Source organism: Tribolium madens, unplaced genomic scaffold, assembly GCF_015345945.1.
Source record: "Tribolium madens isolate multiple individuals breed KSU strain unplaced genomic scaffold, Tmad_KSU_1.1 Scaffold_11;HRSCAF=98;Tcas5.2_LG3b, whole genome shotgun sequence".
Lineage (NCBI taxonomy): Eukaryota > Metazoa > Arthropoda > Insecta > Coleoptera > Tenebrionidae > Tribolium > Tribolium madens.
Genome location: NW_025400975.1, coordinates 7,538,215 through 7,553,165, shown reverse-complemented (window position 1 = coordinate 7,553,165; position 14,951 = coordinate 7,538,215). Strand labels below are relative to the sequence as shown.

Below are 14,951 nucleotides of genomic sequence, written 5' to 3'. Positions count from 1 at the left end.
TCTGAATAATGTAGAAGAAAAAAAGTGTAAAACAAAAGATAAAACGAAGAAAAAGCTAAAATAGAGAAAGAAACAAAAACAAAAATAAAGATTCTGAATAGAAAATAATAATAATAAAAAAAAATAAACGAAAAATTAATTAATTAGTTGGTATTTTTTAACATTTTTAAGGCTTAACCAACATTATAAATATTGGTTTTGCAAACTTACTACACATGGGAAGTAAAAGCGAGTTATTGCAGTGTCTACAATAAAATTAATAACGTTAAGTGTAACATGACTAGTGCATAAAATTTTTTGTTTGTTTATGACTAATGTTAAAATTTAATGATCACCTGGAGTTCGTTGTATTTATATTACAGAGATTAGTTTTATTACTGCTACTAAAGAGTAGACAAACACAACAAACTTTATTACAACACTTAGACTTCAGTTAAATTTCAAGAGGTCTTGCCACCCAGGATCGTTTTTATCTTCATCGCTGAAGAATTCTGTCACATGGTGATCGAATGTCGAAATTGAAAAAAGAAATACAAAAAAACTTGTTTATTGAAGAACTTTAAAAGGATTTATGCCAAAATGATTGCGCTTAATTAAAATCGCTTCATTATTTTTTTATTTGATTACGGTTATTAAAAATGGCAATGGAGCAAATGCATCTGCGACTGCAATTCTATCTGGAATGATGTGCGGCGCAAGTTCAGAGAATATCTTATCTGACGAACTTCCGGTCAGAAAAAGTTTAAATTTGCTGACCATCTCGGTTCAGATCACGTTTCTCCAGACACATTAATTCAAAACATTTTGTTGCTTTATAGTAATATTTACATACCATCCTCGCCACCTATTAAGAGTTTATCTTCGATAATTCTCATTGTGTCAGCAAGTACTTATCACGGGCGGTATACTCATTACACACTCTAATTATTACTTAATTGCAAAGTACGATTTTTAGTTTTAAGAATTTAACATAAAAATGTCTTAAAACTAAATTAAAAAAATGTGAAAATTGTGTTCCAACGAGCTGGTAAAGTCCATTATTGACCTTTAATTGACAAAATTTTAAACTATTTATACAGGGTGCGCCAGAACTCGCGCTCCAGAGAAAGTGCGATATAAGGTAAAATACCAGGAACATGAAAAAAATAAAAAAAAAATTATCTATAAAAATTTCGAAGTTAATAGGGTTTAAAATTTGCACTTTTACTCTATTTATTTTTGTTGGAAAAATAATTTTCTAAGTTTTTTTGCTATAGGCTATTAAAAGAGGAAACAAGGAAGCTGTATCCTAAATTGTAACTCTGTTCAATGTTATTTGTGGCTTTTATTGGCAAAATTTTTGTCTCTTTACTAAATAATTGTAAAAAACATATACAAGATCATCAGTATCATTATATAGATATAAAAAAATGTGAAATGTCAAAAAATAAATGTCGAAATTTTTTAATTGATTAATTTGAATTTTTTAAACATTTTTTTCATGTTTCTGGTATCTTACCTTACTTGAAAATTTTCTCTGTGGTGCGAGTTCTGGCGCACTCTGTATAGGAAATTGATTATTAAATCATTTTCAACAAAACTCGCGCCTCAGATACAAATGCCATATAAAATAAAATAAAACATTATCTATAATAATTTCGAAGTTATGACAGTTTAAATTTTGCGCTTTGACTCTATTTCTGTTGGAAAAATAATTTCCTAATTTTTTTTTGGTATTAGAGGAGGAAACAAAGAAACTGTATCGTAAAGTGTAACTCTGTTTAATATTTGTGGCTTTTATTATCAAAATGTTTGTACTTTTACTAAATTATTATAAAAAAACATATCATCAGTATATATTAAATTTTGGCAGATAGAATTTTTTAAACATTTTTTCCATGTTCCTGGTATCTTATCTTACTTGATTTTTTTCTTTGAGACGCAAGTTGTAACATACCCTATATAGTGAGTATTATTTTAGATTTTAAGCTAAGCTTCTATTGGTCGATTTTGCTTAGTTTTTGAAATAAGTTGGTCTTTTTGCCGAAAGCATACTCTTTTAAAAAAATTATTACACAAAAATTAGACAGCTTATTCTTTGGGACCAAATTAAATGCACAGTAAAAATAATAAATGCACAATAAACACAATGAATGAATCTCTAGCAAAACTAATTAATTTAATATTCACAGATTTACAAACAAAATGTTTCCAAGCAAAATCGGAATATCGAACAAAATTGTGGAATCAGAAGCACAACAGTGCAAAGACTGATTACCATTTGTGAGCAGGTTCCAGCTCTTGGTAAAATCATTCTTGCGCAGGGGCCCTTGCTAATACTCCAATAATAATAAATATTCAGAAATATAAAAATAAGTACCAATAAAAAATAACATTTTTGCGCAGGGGCCATACATTGTTATGTAATCAAGACTGAAAATTCTTTAAATTTTATGTTGATTTACTAATTTTGATTAAAGTTACTGAGCGTTTATTATTTTTACTGTGCAAATTGGATTTTTTTACTGAACAAATTACAATAAAATACTGTGCTTGCTTTACTTAGTATTTATTATTTTTACTGTGCAAAATAATATATTATACCGATCATTTTTAATTTTTTACTGTGCAAAAATTAAGCGCTTTATTAAATCTACCCAAAAATATCATTCAGTAATCACATTGACTGAATAAAACTCCGAAACAAAATATTTTGAGATTATTTTTGAAAAATAACAGTTATTTGTACGGTAGAAGGCCAGTGGTAGGTGCAACTACTCCAAACTGCATCAATTAGGCTGTTTAAAATTTTAATAAAAATCCATCCTCGCAAAAATAAAAAATAGAGACGGTGAAGGCACTGGAAAGCATCCGCATCCAACGTCCTACCCGTTTGGACAGAGCTCGCTTGTTCGTAAGCAATGCTCCGTACAAATTGCACTTCTTTGATGATAACTCACTAAAAGCTAATTGCTCTGCGTTGATTTGTAAACTGTTTTTGCTCCCATGTTTTCCGCAATGTGAAATAACCGCTGATTTATAGCCGTCCGCAGTCAATTTAAATAAATATCGCCACTAGATTGGGACAATTACAAATGGGAACAAATTAAATGCATTAAACAGCAAGTATTTTCGATCAGTAAAAATAATAAGTGCACAGTAAAAATAATAATTGCACAATAAAATAATAAATCCACAGTAAAAATAATAAATGCACAATAAAATAATAAATAATAAATGCACAGTAAAAATAATAAATGCACAGCAAAAATAATAAATGCACAGTAAAAATAATAAATGCTCAATAAAAATAATAAATGCCTAGCAAAATAATAAATGCACAGTAAAATAATAAATGCACAGTAAAATAATAAATACACACTAAAATAATAAATGCACATTAAAAATAATAAATGCACAGTAAAATAATAAAAGCACACAAGGACAATGAATAAATGTCTAGCAAAACTAATTAATTTAATGTTCACAGATTTATTTACAAACAAAATATTTCTTAGCAAAATCGGAATATAGAAAAGCGTTCAAAAACAAAATTGTGTTATCAGAAGCACAGCAGTGCAAAGAGTGGCGTACGTTGATTAGACTGATTACCATTTGTGCACAGTTTCCAGCCCTTGCTAAAATCATTCTTGCGCAGGGGCCCTTGCTAATACATATACCACCCTCCAATAATAATAAATATTCAGTAATGTAAAAATAAATACCATTCTTGCGCAAAGGCCATACATTGTTATGTAACCAAGACTGAAAATTCTTTAAATTTTATGTTGTTTTACTAATTTTGATTAAAGTTACTGAGCGTTTATTATTTTTACTGTGCAAATTGTATTTTTTACTGAACAAATTACAATAAAATACTGTGCGTGCTTTATTTAGCATTTATTATTTTTATTGTGCAAAATGTTATATTATACTGATCGTTTTTAATTTTTTACTGTGAAAAAATTTTAAATTACTGATCATTTATCATTTTACACTGATCAAAATTGAGTTATTTACTGATCGCTTATTACAAATGAAGAGATATTATTTATTGGATAAATTTTCCAGAAGAATTCCAGGAATTTGGCCACCCCAATCTTTGATTAAGTATTCAACACTCATAAATGTAGAAAATGACTTGATGAAGTGACATGAAAGCTATAGGGTCAAGAGTGTGGGTTCACTCGAGTTCCTGGATTGTTTACATGGCGGTGTTTTGACTGATGCGAAGTTGTAAGAGTTGAAATGACTTTCAGATTTAAACTCGATTCGAGTTTCCTCCCATAATGACTGACATCATGTTAAAACCGACCCCACAAAACCAAAAATTCGTTGATTATTGTTATAAGTTACAAAAAACAGAACCTTTTAGCGTTATTTACAAACGAAATGTTAAACCTGACGTTAATAGGCGACCCAATTTGTAAAAGTTTCACATTTTTATTACTTCTGGAACACTAAATCATTCCTCAGATTATTTCTTATTTTCTTCTTGTTGACTTTCGTGCAGGTGATCATCGCACGTGTGTGAACAGTCAACAAAATTATCAAAGAAAATGCTTTGCTCAGCTTTAAAAAAATTGTTATTGCTGATATTTCCTCGCATTGTGTGTATATTTTATTAAGATAATCTGTCGTCAGTTTTACGCACATGAGCTTTCGATTTTATAGTTGGAAGCTTAACGATTTTAAGGGTTTTTCTAAACTTTCCTAAGTGCTGCCCTTTAATGTGGATTCCAGATACGGCAATTACTTGTCAAACTTGTTAACGACATTTTTATGGTATAAATAACAAAAGTCATGTTAATATCCCCATAAACCAGCGCTGGAGCAACAAATAATTACGTAATTATCAAGTGCTACTGTTAAATGCTTTTAAATTTGTTGGTGCCAAAGGATTATTAATCAGTCGAGAAGCACAATTTCGCGCGACGAAAATACACTCACACCACCTGTTTTAAACGATATTTGAGCTTTTATTTAAATGGGTGGGTTGTGCTGGTCTTACTCACACTAAGGTGACCGGATTTATTTTCTCTAAAGGATCGAATTCGCATCGGTTTTATGTCACGACCCTTGAAAATTATGACACTTTGACGCCACTGACTGGCAGTGACAGACACGAGGGGTGACGGTAACCAACAATGGACCCGCCTAAAAATTATCAAAAAATATCACATTTTTTTAAGTGTATTGCAACCTAAAATCCCTAACAAATATTTAAAAAATTTCAGTTAAAAATCAGTCTAATATCGGAAGAAGCCATCATTATTTTAATAATGTCTCAGCGAGTTGGTAAAGTCTATTATTTAGCTTTAAATTATACAGAGTGCGTCAGAACTCGCGCCCCAGAGAAAAATACCATGTAAGGTAAGATACCAGGAACATGAAAAAAATGTTAAAAAATTCTACCTATAAAAATCTCGAAGTTATGAGTTTAAATTTTGCACTTTGACTCTATTTATTTCTGTTGGAAAAATAATTTTCCAAGTTTTTTTGCTACACGCTATTAGAGGAGGATACAAGGAAGCTCTATCCTATATTGTAACTCTCTTTAATGTTATTTGTGGCTTTTACTAGCAATTTTTTTTACTTTTACAAAATAATTATAAAAAAAACATACAATATCATCAAAAAATTACTTTTTGAAAATATGCATGAATGTTTGTAAATCTAGTGCTGAATACAGCTTGGGAGTATTAACTTTTCAATAATGCAATTAATTTGAGATTAGTAAAATTAAACTATGCAAAAGCTAAATAAATGGTCTCAAAAATTAGTCAGTATTGGTTTTTGATTTTTGTCATTTTCAAAAATATCAAAAAATCTTTTTTTAATTCTTTTATTAATTTTTTTCAACTACTTATTGGATCCTCTTGGTATGGAAACGATGAACAAAAACACGATTAAGCCCGCCACATCAAACGTTTTTTCTCACCTGAGGATGACTATTTTGTGGTGAAACGCGTTGTATTTGAAAGAAAAGTTTGGTGTGACGGGTTTAATCGTGTTTTTGTTCATATTTTTTTTCAAATTTAACATGCAAATTGTAGAAAAAAGTGAAAAAAACTGCTTCAGAAACAACTAATTCTTTTAATTAATAATGTATTGGGCATACAATTAGGCTATATAAAAACCTAATGTCATATTTAGTTTCCCATCAATATTCCTGAATACTACAACAACAAAATGTTACTTTTTTCTTTTTTCTTTAAATTAGTGTTGTAAGTAAATTTTTTTTTTCAAAAAATTGTAAAAACATCTTACAGAAAATGTATTCTAGTTTTTGAAACTGTCCTTACATTGTCTGTGCGGTCAGTGGTTGCTGAGATATCAATGATCAAAGACAAAAAATTTTTTTTTCATTAAAAGTCATATATCTCAGCGACAAATCGACGGAAAGAGAATTTAAAAAAAGCAAATTAAAGCGAAATGAACAAGCTATCCAGCTCATGTATTGATTTAATTAAAAAAAATCTCCAAGTCTGTGAATCAAAAAAAGAATAAAAAAAATACATTTTTTTCTGGCGCTATTTCTTAAGTTTACGTAATAACAGTAACTTTTTATAAAAGATTTTCGAGTCTAGAAACTTGAAGCTTTTAAATGGATTTTTTAAATATAAATACGACCATTTTTCATTGGAGTACATTATTTCAAAAATCATCAAAAAATTTAAGAAATTTTTTTGTTCTCTAAATGTTTTGTCGTTTTGAAAAATAGAATAACGTAAACGATGGATTTGATCTATTTTCTCGAAGGGGAAAATAGAAAAATAAGTTACGGTGGATAATTGTTTTTTATTAGGTATATTTTTTTTATTTTGTGACCTATTTGGAAATTTTGTTGTTTTCTAATTTTTTTGGAGTAATAAAAGGTTTACGAAAATATTTTGTCGTTTTGAAGTTTTTGAGATAATAAGAATTTTTTTTCAAGGAGTTTTTCACTAAAGAGCTTAATTTTGAATTAATTTGAAAAATAGAAAAACAAAATAGAATAACGTAAACGATGAATTTGATCTATTTTCTCGAAGGGGAAAATAGAAAAATAAGTTACGGTGGATAATTGTTTTTAATTAGGTATATTTTTTGCTTTTTTTTTTTTTTAAATAGGAATTATTTTTGTACTTGAACATCTATTCCCACTAGGATGGCAAATATTACTTAAGCTTTACCCTTCTATAGTAAACATCGTCCATGGACCGATTTCTTCAGAAATGTTACATTTGAGATAAGAGTATGCAATATTTTTGTTTACTATATAAAAGAACGTTTTTTCTGTTCCCTTCTTTATTCACAATGTGGGAAAAAATCGATTCGTGACCCTTTACGGTCAATTTTTTTTCCCAGAGACAAGATTAAATAAAACTGGTTATTTATATTTGAAATGTTTATTTGGATATAAAGGACTCTATGTAATTAACTTATTTTATACAAAAATATTCGGGTCTAAGGCACTTATTAGTACAAAATACACTTAAAACAGCGCATTAAATGGTTGAAAACAAAACCTAGACTAAGTTTGGCTTACATAAACATTTCTCTTGGTTTTGATTAAATGAATTTCTTTGGCTTCAAGAGAAACATTTCTTCTACTATAATAATAAAATATTGTAAGTACTTACATAAAAATAAAACACAATAAAGCAAGTAATAAAATATAAATAGTACTTAAATATCACGTTTTCGAGAAAATTTCAGTCAAACTACAACGTGTAATGTCCCCATGGTTCAGGATTACTCTCATTGTAACTCAATGAAGAGTTTCCAAAAACAGGCCTTTGAGGCAAATACTGGTACGAAGGTAAATACTGATGACCACTACTCGTGTAATAAGTGGAAGTCGACCCAATGGGCACTCCCGACTGATAACTATACACCACTGAAGCATTTGGTGAAACAAATCTTTCAGCTTTTACCACGGAACTCGGCTGAAGCTCATGGTACCTCCCAGTGGCCTCTTCGTAGGTTTCCTGGTGCGAAACATTCTCGGTGCATAACCTCTTATTTTTATAATTATTGTTAGTCTCTTCCTCCGTTGGATGTTTGGTGTAGTAAGGTTGGTACGACTGGCTGCTTTCTGAGGGGAAGTACTGGTCCAAGTCGCTGCTGTCGATGCAGTCTTCCGGTATGTAGCTATTGTCTATTTCCGGGAGGCGGTTGAAGTCCAAATTGTGCTGTTCCAGACAGGACCGGAGCGTCTGGGACTGGATGGCGGGACTCTGGGGTTGGGAGGAACAAGTGGATGGAGATGTGGAACTGTGGCTTCGGGGACTGCAAGGGGAGTCTTCCTGTTTGAGGGAACGGGAGAAAGTGACGTTTTGGCCGTGGGGTAATTGGAGCATGGAGTCCCCAGGGCTTTTGTTCTGTTTTCTTCGGCGAGGTTGGTATTTGTAGTCCGGGTGTTCGCGCTTGTGGATCACCCGGAGTCTTTCGGCTTCTTCGATGAAGGGTTTCTTGTCCACGTCGCTCAGGAGTCTGGAACAAAATTTCAGGTTTTGAAAACTACTGAAACCAGTTTTTGTTCATTTTGTGCTAATTTTTTCGAAATTTTATAAAAATATTTAGTACTGTTAAAATCAAAATAAGAAAATTTGCCGAAAAGCGGTAAATAAATATGTAATTTTTTTTGTAAAATTTGATGTGAAAAAATTTTGGGAAAATAAACGTTTAATTTTTTTCGTATTTTAATGGTTGTTGCGTCTAAAATTTGACTCCATTAAAATTACTCTTTAAAATTATTGTATACAGTATGTCCCCGTATTGAGTTTACAAGACGAAAATTTTTTATCTTTGATTTTACGCAAAAACATTTTTTGCTTCACCTGAAACGAGAAAATCTGTAATTAAAACTTCATTATTCTGATTCAGTGAAAAGAAAAATAATTTTTTCTCTTGATTTTGGATTTTTTCTGTGCTTTTTAAGTCCTACCATGTTGACGGTTTTATTTATTTGACAACTATATGCACTTTGACAATTAATTTATTAATTAAATAATGATAGTTCTTGTTAAAAATGACTTTGGTTTTTATTTTAAAGCTATTTCTTTGAATTGCTATTATTAAAATTATGTTTTTCACAAACATTTTTGTTATTTAACTTATTGTCAAAAAAATAAAACCGCCAATGTGATAGGACTTGAAAAACAGAGAAAAATTATTCCAAATTAGTCCAAAATCAAGAGAAAAATTAACTTTTCTTTCTTCTGAGAAGAATAATGAAGTTTTAATTACAGATTTGCTCGTTTCAGGTAAAGCAAAAAATGTTTTTCCTTTGCGGTTTTGGCCTAAAATCAAAGATAAAAATTTTTTCCTTTTATTATTTCTCGAATAAAATAATAGTATCTCAGGGAGATAGATTTTTCTTTCTGAATTAATGCAATTTCTTGTTAAATGTTGGTGAATTGTGTTGGGGAAATTCATCTCTGATTAGTCGTTTAAACTTCAACAAAAATGTCTTGGCAATCCATTTTCTATTTTTAGTTTTTCGCGTCTGACACAAAAACGATAAACAAATATGTAAATTGTTTTTTTTTTTGTAAAATTAGATGTGAAAAAATTTGGGGAAAATAAACGTTTAATTTTTTTCGTATTTTATTTAATGGTTGTTTAAGGCCTGCGTCTAAAATTTGACTCCCATTAAAATTACTCTTTAAAATTATTATACAGTATGTCCCCGGATTGAGTTTACAAGGGGAATAGTTATTTACTATACAAGACGATAAAATTGAATTTTATCGTTGAGAGCAATTTAATATGCTCGAAAAGATAATGAAAATTTTATCGTCGTGTACAATATAAAATTTTATTCAATCCTCACTAATTTTGTAGTCAATTTGGTCGATATTTATAAATGTCAATGTAAAATTCAACAATGAAAACCAACAACCGCAAATATACAACAATGGATGAATTTTTTATCATCTAAAGAATCTAGACGATAAAATTTCATTTTAACATGAAGAAAAGAGTAGATAAAATTCAATTTTAATATAGAGGATTGAATAAAAAAAATATCTTTGATTTTAGGCCAAAACTGCAAAGGAAAATATTTTTTGCTTAACCTGAAACGAGCAAATCTGTAATTAAAACTTCATTATTCTAATTCAGTGAAAAGAAAAACTAATTTAAAAATTAATGTAAAAATAAAAAATATACTCTTTGAAATCAAACTTATTTGAAACTGAAAATTTTATTAAAGAGTTCGATTTTTACTTTAACTTAAAAATACAATAAATAAAATAAAATTGAAAAGATTGAATATTATTGCCAGTGCAAAAGTAAGGATTTATTTCCAGAACTTGGCATTAAAATTGGTCATTTCATCACTTTAGTTACACTGCTTCAAAACCTATTATTTTATTTTTTTTTTAATTATTTGATGCAGATTTGCCATGAATTAAAAAAAATTGATTTTTAAAAAATATGTCCCTTTTGCGAAAACTCTTTCTGTGAAAAATAAAAACAGTCTAGGAGTTTCAATGTTACTATTTTTGCCACTAAACACCAAAAATTTGTTCCAAATTTCCAAAATTGCGATAGGATGTTTTTAATACTTGTGTAGACATTTGTTAGAAAATTCGTCAAATGAATGCAATATAAACAAAGTTTGCATCTTTTAAGTTACCGAAGTTTACATAATAACGAAATTCGACAGTATCTTCTACGAAAAAATTGAATGCAAAATATTACTTATTAAGTGAGTGAAACAACTCTACAACAATATAAAAAAATATTTTTTGCTTCACTTGAAACGAGAAAATCTGTAATTAAAACTTCGTTATTCTGATTCAGTGAAAAGAAAAATTAATTTTTGTCTTGATTTTGGACTTTATGTCACTTTGACAATTAATCTATTAATTAAATAATGATAGTTCTTGTTAAAATGACTTTGGTTTTTATTTTAAAGCTATATTAAAATTATGTTTGTCACAAATATTTTTGTTATTCAACTCATTTGTCAAAGTGACATCATTGTCGAAAAAATAAAACCGTCAATGTGATAGGACTTAAAAAGCAGAGAAAAATTATTCCAAATTAGTCCAAAATCAAGAGAAAAATGCACTTTTCTTTCTACTGAGTTAGAATAATGAAGTTTTAATAACAGATTTGCTTGTTTCAGGTAAAGCAAAAAATGTTTTTCGGCGTAAAATCAAAGATAATTTTTTTTTCCTCTTGTAAACTCAATCCGGGAACATACTGTGGAATATTGAAGAAACTTTAACTTTGAAGTATCATTAATTTTGCAATTTTTGTCGCCAAATCAGTTGGTATGGACGTTTTTTGGGCAATAATTAGTTAGTTTCTTGTTTACAAAAATCAATCTTTTTTGAAGTTGTGTTAAATAAACAAATATTATACCTAACTAACAGGAAATCCGAGTTAAAACTTATCTGTTTTCGAACTGATATGGTTGAAATTTTATAAAAGTTGCTACCCTCTATATTTACTATAAGTTCCCCTTACGAGTATATTCCTTAATCTTTGTTTGTATGTTGTAAAATAAACTTGGACTATTATTTCACCTGGTAAAATGGGTCATATCAGAATTGCGTCTCTGCAATCGTAGTTTTTATGTCAAGTAAATATTTTCACTTTTCCTTCAGAAAACGATGAATCATGGGAAATTATCCGTAAAAAATTTCGCTTTTTTCGTTTCGTGGTCTCAACCAAATTTTTTCTGATAAACTTCTAAAATGTTTTTTATAAACACTTGTGGAACAGACGTTTCTAATTAAAAAGTTGGGGTATACTAGAAATTTGAAAAGTGGATTAATAACACCAGTTGAAAAATATTTATGTTAGATAGGAGTACTTGACAATTCCTAATTTCAAGGAATATGATATTTGGGTACATATTTGTATGTAATTTTTATTTTTGTATAAAAACTAAACAAACTATGTGCAGCTGCTTTAAGTCAATTCTGGAATTTTTAAGAAAACGTGACAAAAACGTTTAAATGCTTGTTTTTGTCTTATGTACTTTTATTATATTTTTGATGTACGTTTTTGCAATAAACGAATTTAAAAAAATATGTATTACATTAGCTTTTAAGTTTTCAAGTTATTTTCAAGAAGAAATCTCCGCCCACGGAAAGGGCTACACAAAACGATTGTTGTCTTTTCTAAAATTTTAACTAATTCTATTATTTTTGAGTACGCTGATCACTTCGTTTTCTTATATCACACACCATTTAAAAAAAATTATAACAAAAATACGTTTAACTCGACTACCATATAAAACAAGATTTGGAATTTCATTTCATAATTTCATTGTTTTGTCCAAATTAATTCCTGTAATTTCAACTTAATTCTAATTTAATTTTTGATGGATTATTGGAATTAGTGGAATTACGGTGCAATTTTTTTGGAATTGGAATTAGTTGTTCACTTTTTTTTTTTGGTCTTAAAGTGTTTAAATTCTGGATAACTTATTCTCAAAATAGTTATTTTTGTTACAAGAGTTTAAAATATTCATCTGCCCTTCCGGACGAGGCGAAGCCGAGGTACAGTAACGATTCGTCCGTAAAAACTTATTACTTGTCAGAAATAACATTTTTTTGTTGAAGCTCCCAAAAAATAGTTAAAATAACTGATTTACATACATACTAATTTTATTGAGTCCTAAAAAAACTCTTTCTTATTTTGTCAATTTCGACTAGACTAAATGCAAAACGGAAGTTATAGTCGAGTAGATGATACATTTTGGATACTTTTGACTTTACTAGCAACTTTCTCAAAAACTAATTCTCGTAGAACAATGATTTTTTTATTATAATTTAGAAAATTAAAGGAATTAAAGGGCTACCACCAACAATTTCAGAGCTCCGGGTACCAAAAATCTACAAAACAAGATTTTTACATTACTGTAGGTCCTCCAGACTCAAAACAGTGTTTATAGGTAGTATTTTATTGAGTCCAAAAAAATTAATTTTAGGAATCTAAAATAAATCAGTTTTTTGTAGAGATTCTCAAAAATAAAAACACCAGGTACTTTTATATTATCCGGTACTTTTAAATTGTTAAAATAATTAAAATGTCGGAAGTTAATTATGTAGTTTGAATAAAGTTTTTTTTTTTATATAAAAACCACTTTTTATTTACAGGACCAAAAAAGTTGTAGTGTTATTTTTCCATTTCAAGCGCAACCAGGAACCAAGCGTTGCAAAATCTCTAGAAACACCAAGATTAAGTAACAGCTGTCGCTCTGATTGATTTAAATCAGTGGTGAAGACTTAATCATTAATAAAGTTGTCTAGGAATTGGTCAGTTGTGCAATTTCGGTGCAAATCCAAGCATTTGGGGAGATATAGTTCATCGTTCCAGTCATGGTTTGTAATGATTTGAAGCGTCTATCTTTGACGATCGACCAAATTAATATCCGTGGCACATTACACAGCATCGGCGGCGACTTTGAGTGTGCCCCCCGTAGAGTTTGGTTGCGCTGATTGCGCTCACACACGCCGTCTCAACGACACGCTCCACCCAGGGGTTTGTCATACAATCTTCGGCGATTTCACTTAGATTCTGGTCATGGGAACTAGCAAATTCCATCGCAAGACCAGAGAAAACTGTACCAAAACAAGTCCCAAAAATTACAACCTTTAAATTACTTTTTGCCCATTTCTTCAAAATTTTCATAATTTTTAAAATTGGGTAAAAAATAGAGTCGTTGCATCCATCGGAGTTTTTGTCTTTTTTGCTTTCATACATTGACATAAAAATGTAAAACGGGCATTAGGCAACTAACCCCACTTTCGGTTTTTGTAATTTTTATCCCGAGAGTTAGAGAAAAATGACAACAAACCAAAATAATTTATTGAACTTGGCAATCTTTCAAACGTCAATCATAATGACAATAAAGCGTGGCTTACTTTGAACTGTCATAAATTTGATGTCCAAAGTTCTGTGTCCGCCACTGTACGTTAGAGATTATTTTACAAAAAAAAGCGATTTGATATATATTTTTTTGTACTAAATTAAGATTTCAAAAAAAAAAAACAAAACTTGAGTCAATTATTTTTTAATAAAGATTCAGAATATGCAATAAAAATATGTGCAACAACCCAATTATCGGGCAAAAAAATTACAAAAAAATTGTTTTTTTTACCAGAGTGACTGTATTTTATTGCATCAAAACTTATTGTTTGAGTTGGCAATACTGAATTTTCTTTTGCTAGATGGTGGTAGATGGCATTGACAATCTCAACAAAATGAGAAAACATGTCAAAATTTTAGTTTTTTTGACAAAACTCTCAATAATTTTCAGGTACATTCAAGTTTTTTTTTTCAAAATTGTGGCTAAGATTTTCTCATTTTTTTTCAAATTGGCAAGTATTGTAGCAAGTTATTTTCTGTGAGACTTATATTGATCCCAGAAGATTATTTTTAATACTTGTCACTCTTTTTGACAAAACTCTCAATAATTTTCAGGTACATCCAAGTTTTTTTTTTCAAAATTGTTGCTCAGATTTTCTCAATTTTTTTTGTCAAATTGACAAGTATTGTAGCAAGTTATTTTGTGCGAGACTTATATTGATCTCAGAAGGTTATTTTTAACACTTGTCACTCTTTTTGACAAAACTCTCAATAATTTTCAGGTACATTCAAGTTTTTTTTTTCAAAATTGTGGCTAATATTTTGTCATTTTTTTTCAAATTGACAAGTATTGTAGCAAGTTGTTTTCTGTGAGACTTATATTGATCTCAGAAGATTATTTTTAACACTTGTCAGTCTTTTTGACAAAACTCTCAATACATTTCAGGTACATCGCAAGTTTTTTTTTTTTCAAAATTGTTGCTCAGATTTTCTCAATATTTTTTTTAATTGGGAAGTATTGTAACAAGTTATTTTCTGTGAGACTTATATTGATCTCAAAAGATTATTTTTAACACTTGTCACTCTTTTTGACAAAACTCTCAATAATTTTCAGGTACATCCAAGTTTTTTTTTTCAAAATTGTTGCTCAGATT

The 14,951-nt window shown here is 29.3% G+C and overlaps 1 protein-coding gene across 1 annotated transcript in view; it reads right to left on the bottom strand.

Moving 5' to 3' along the window:
* Positions 1-7,365: 7,365 nt before the first annotated feature.
* Positions 7,366-14,951, bottom strand: part of LOC123004263 (transcription factor SOX-9-like) — an 18,009-nt gene continuing 10,423 nt past the window's right edge. Inside the window, exon 3 of the mRNA XM_044397441.1 lies at positions 7,366-8,457. Coding sequence (XP_044253376.1) covers positions 7,686-8,457 — 772 coding nt within the window. The 3' untranslated portion in view covers positions 7,366-7,685. The remainder of the gene's footprint in view (positions 8,458-14,951) is intronic.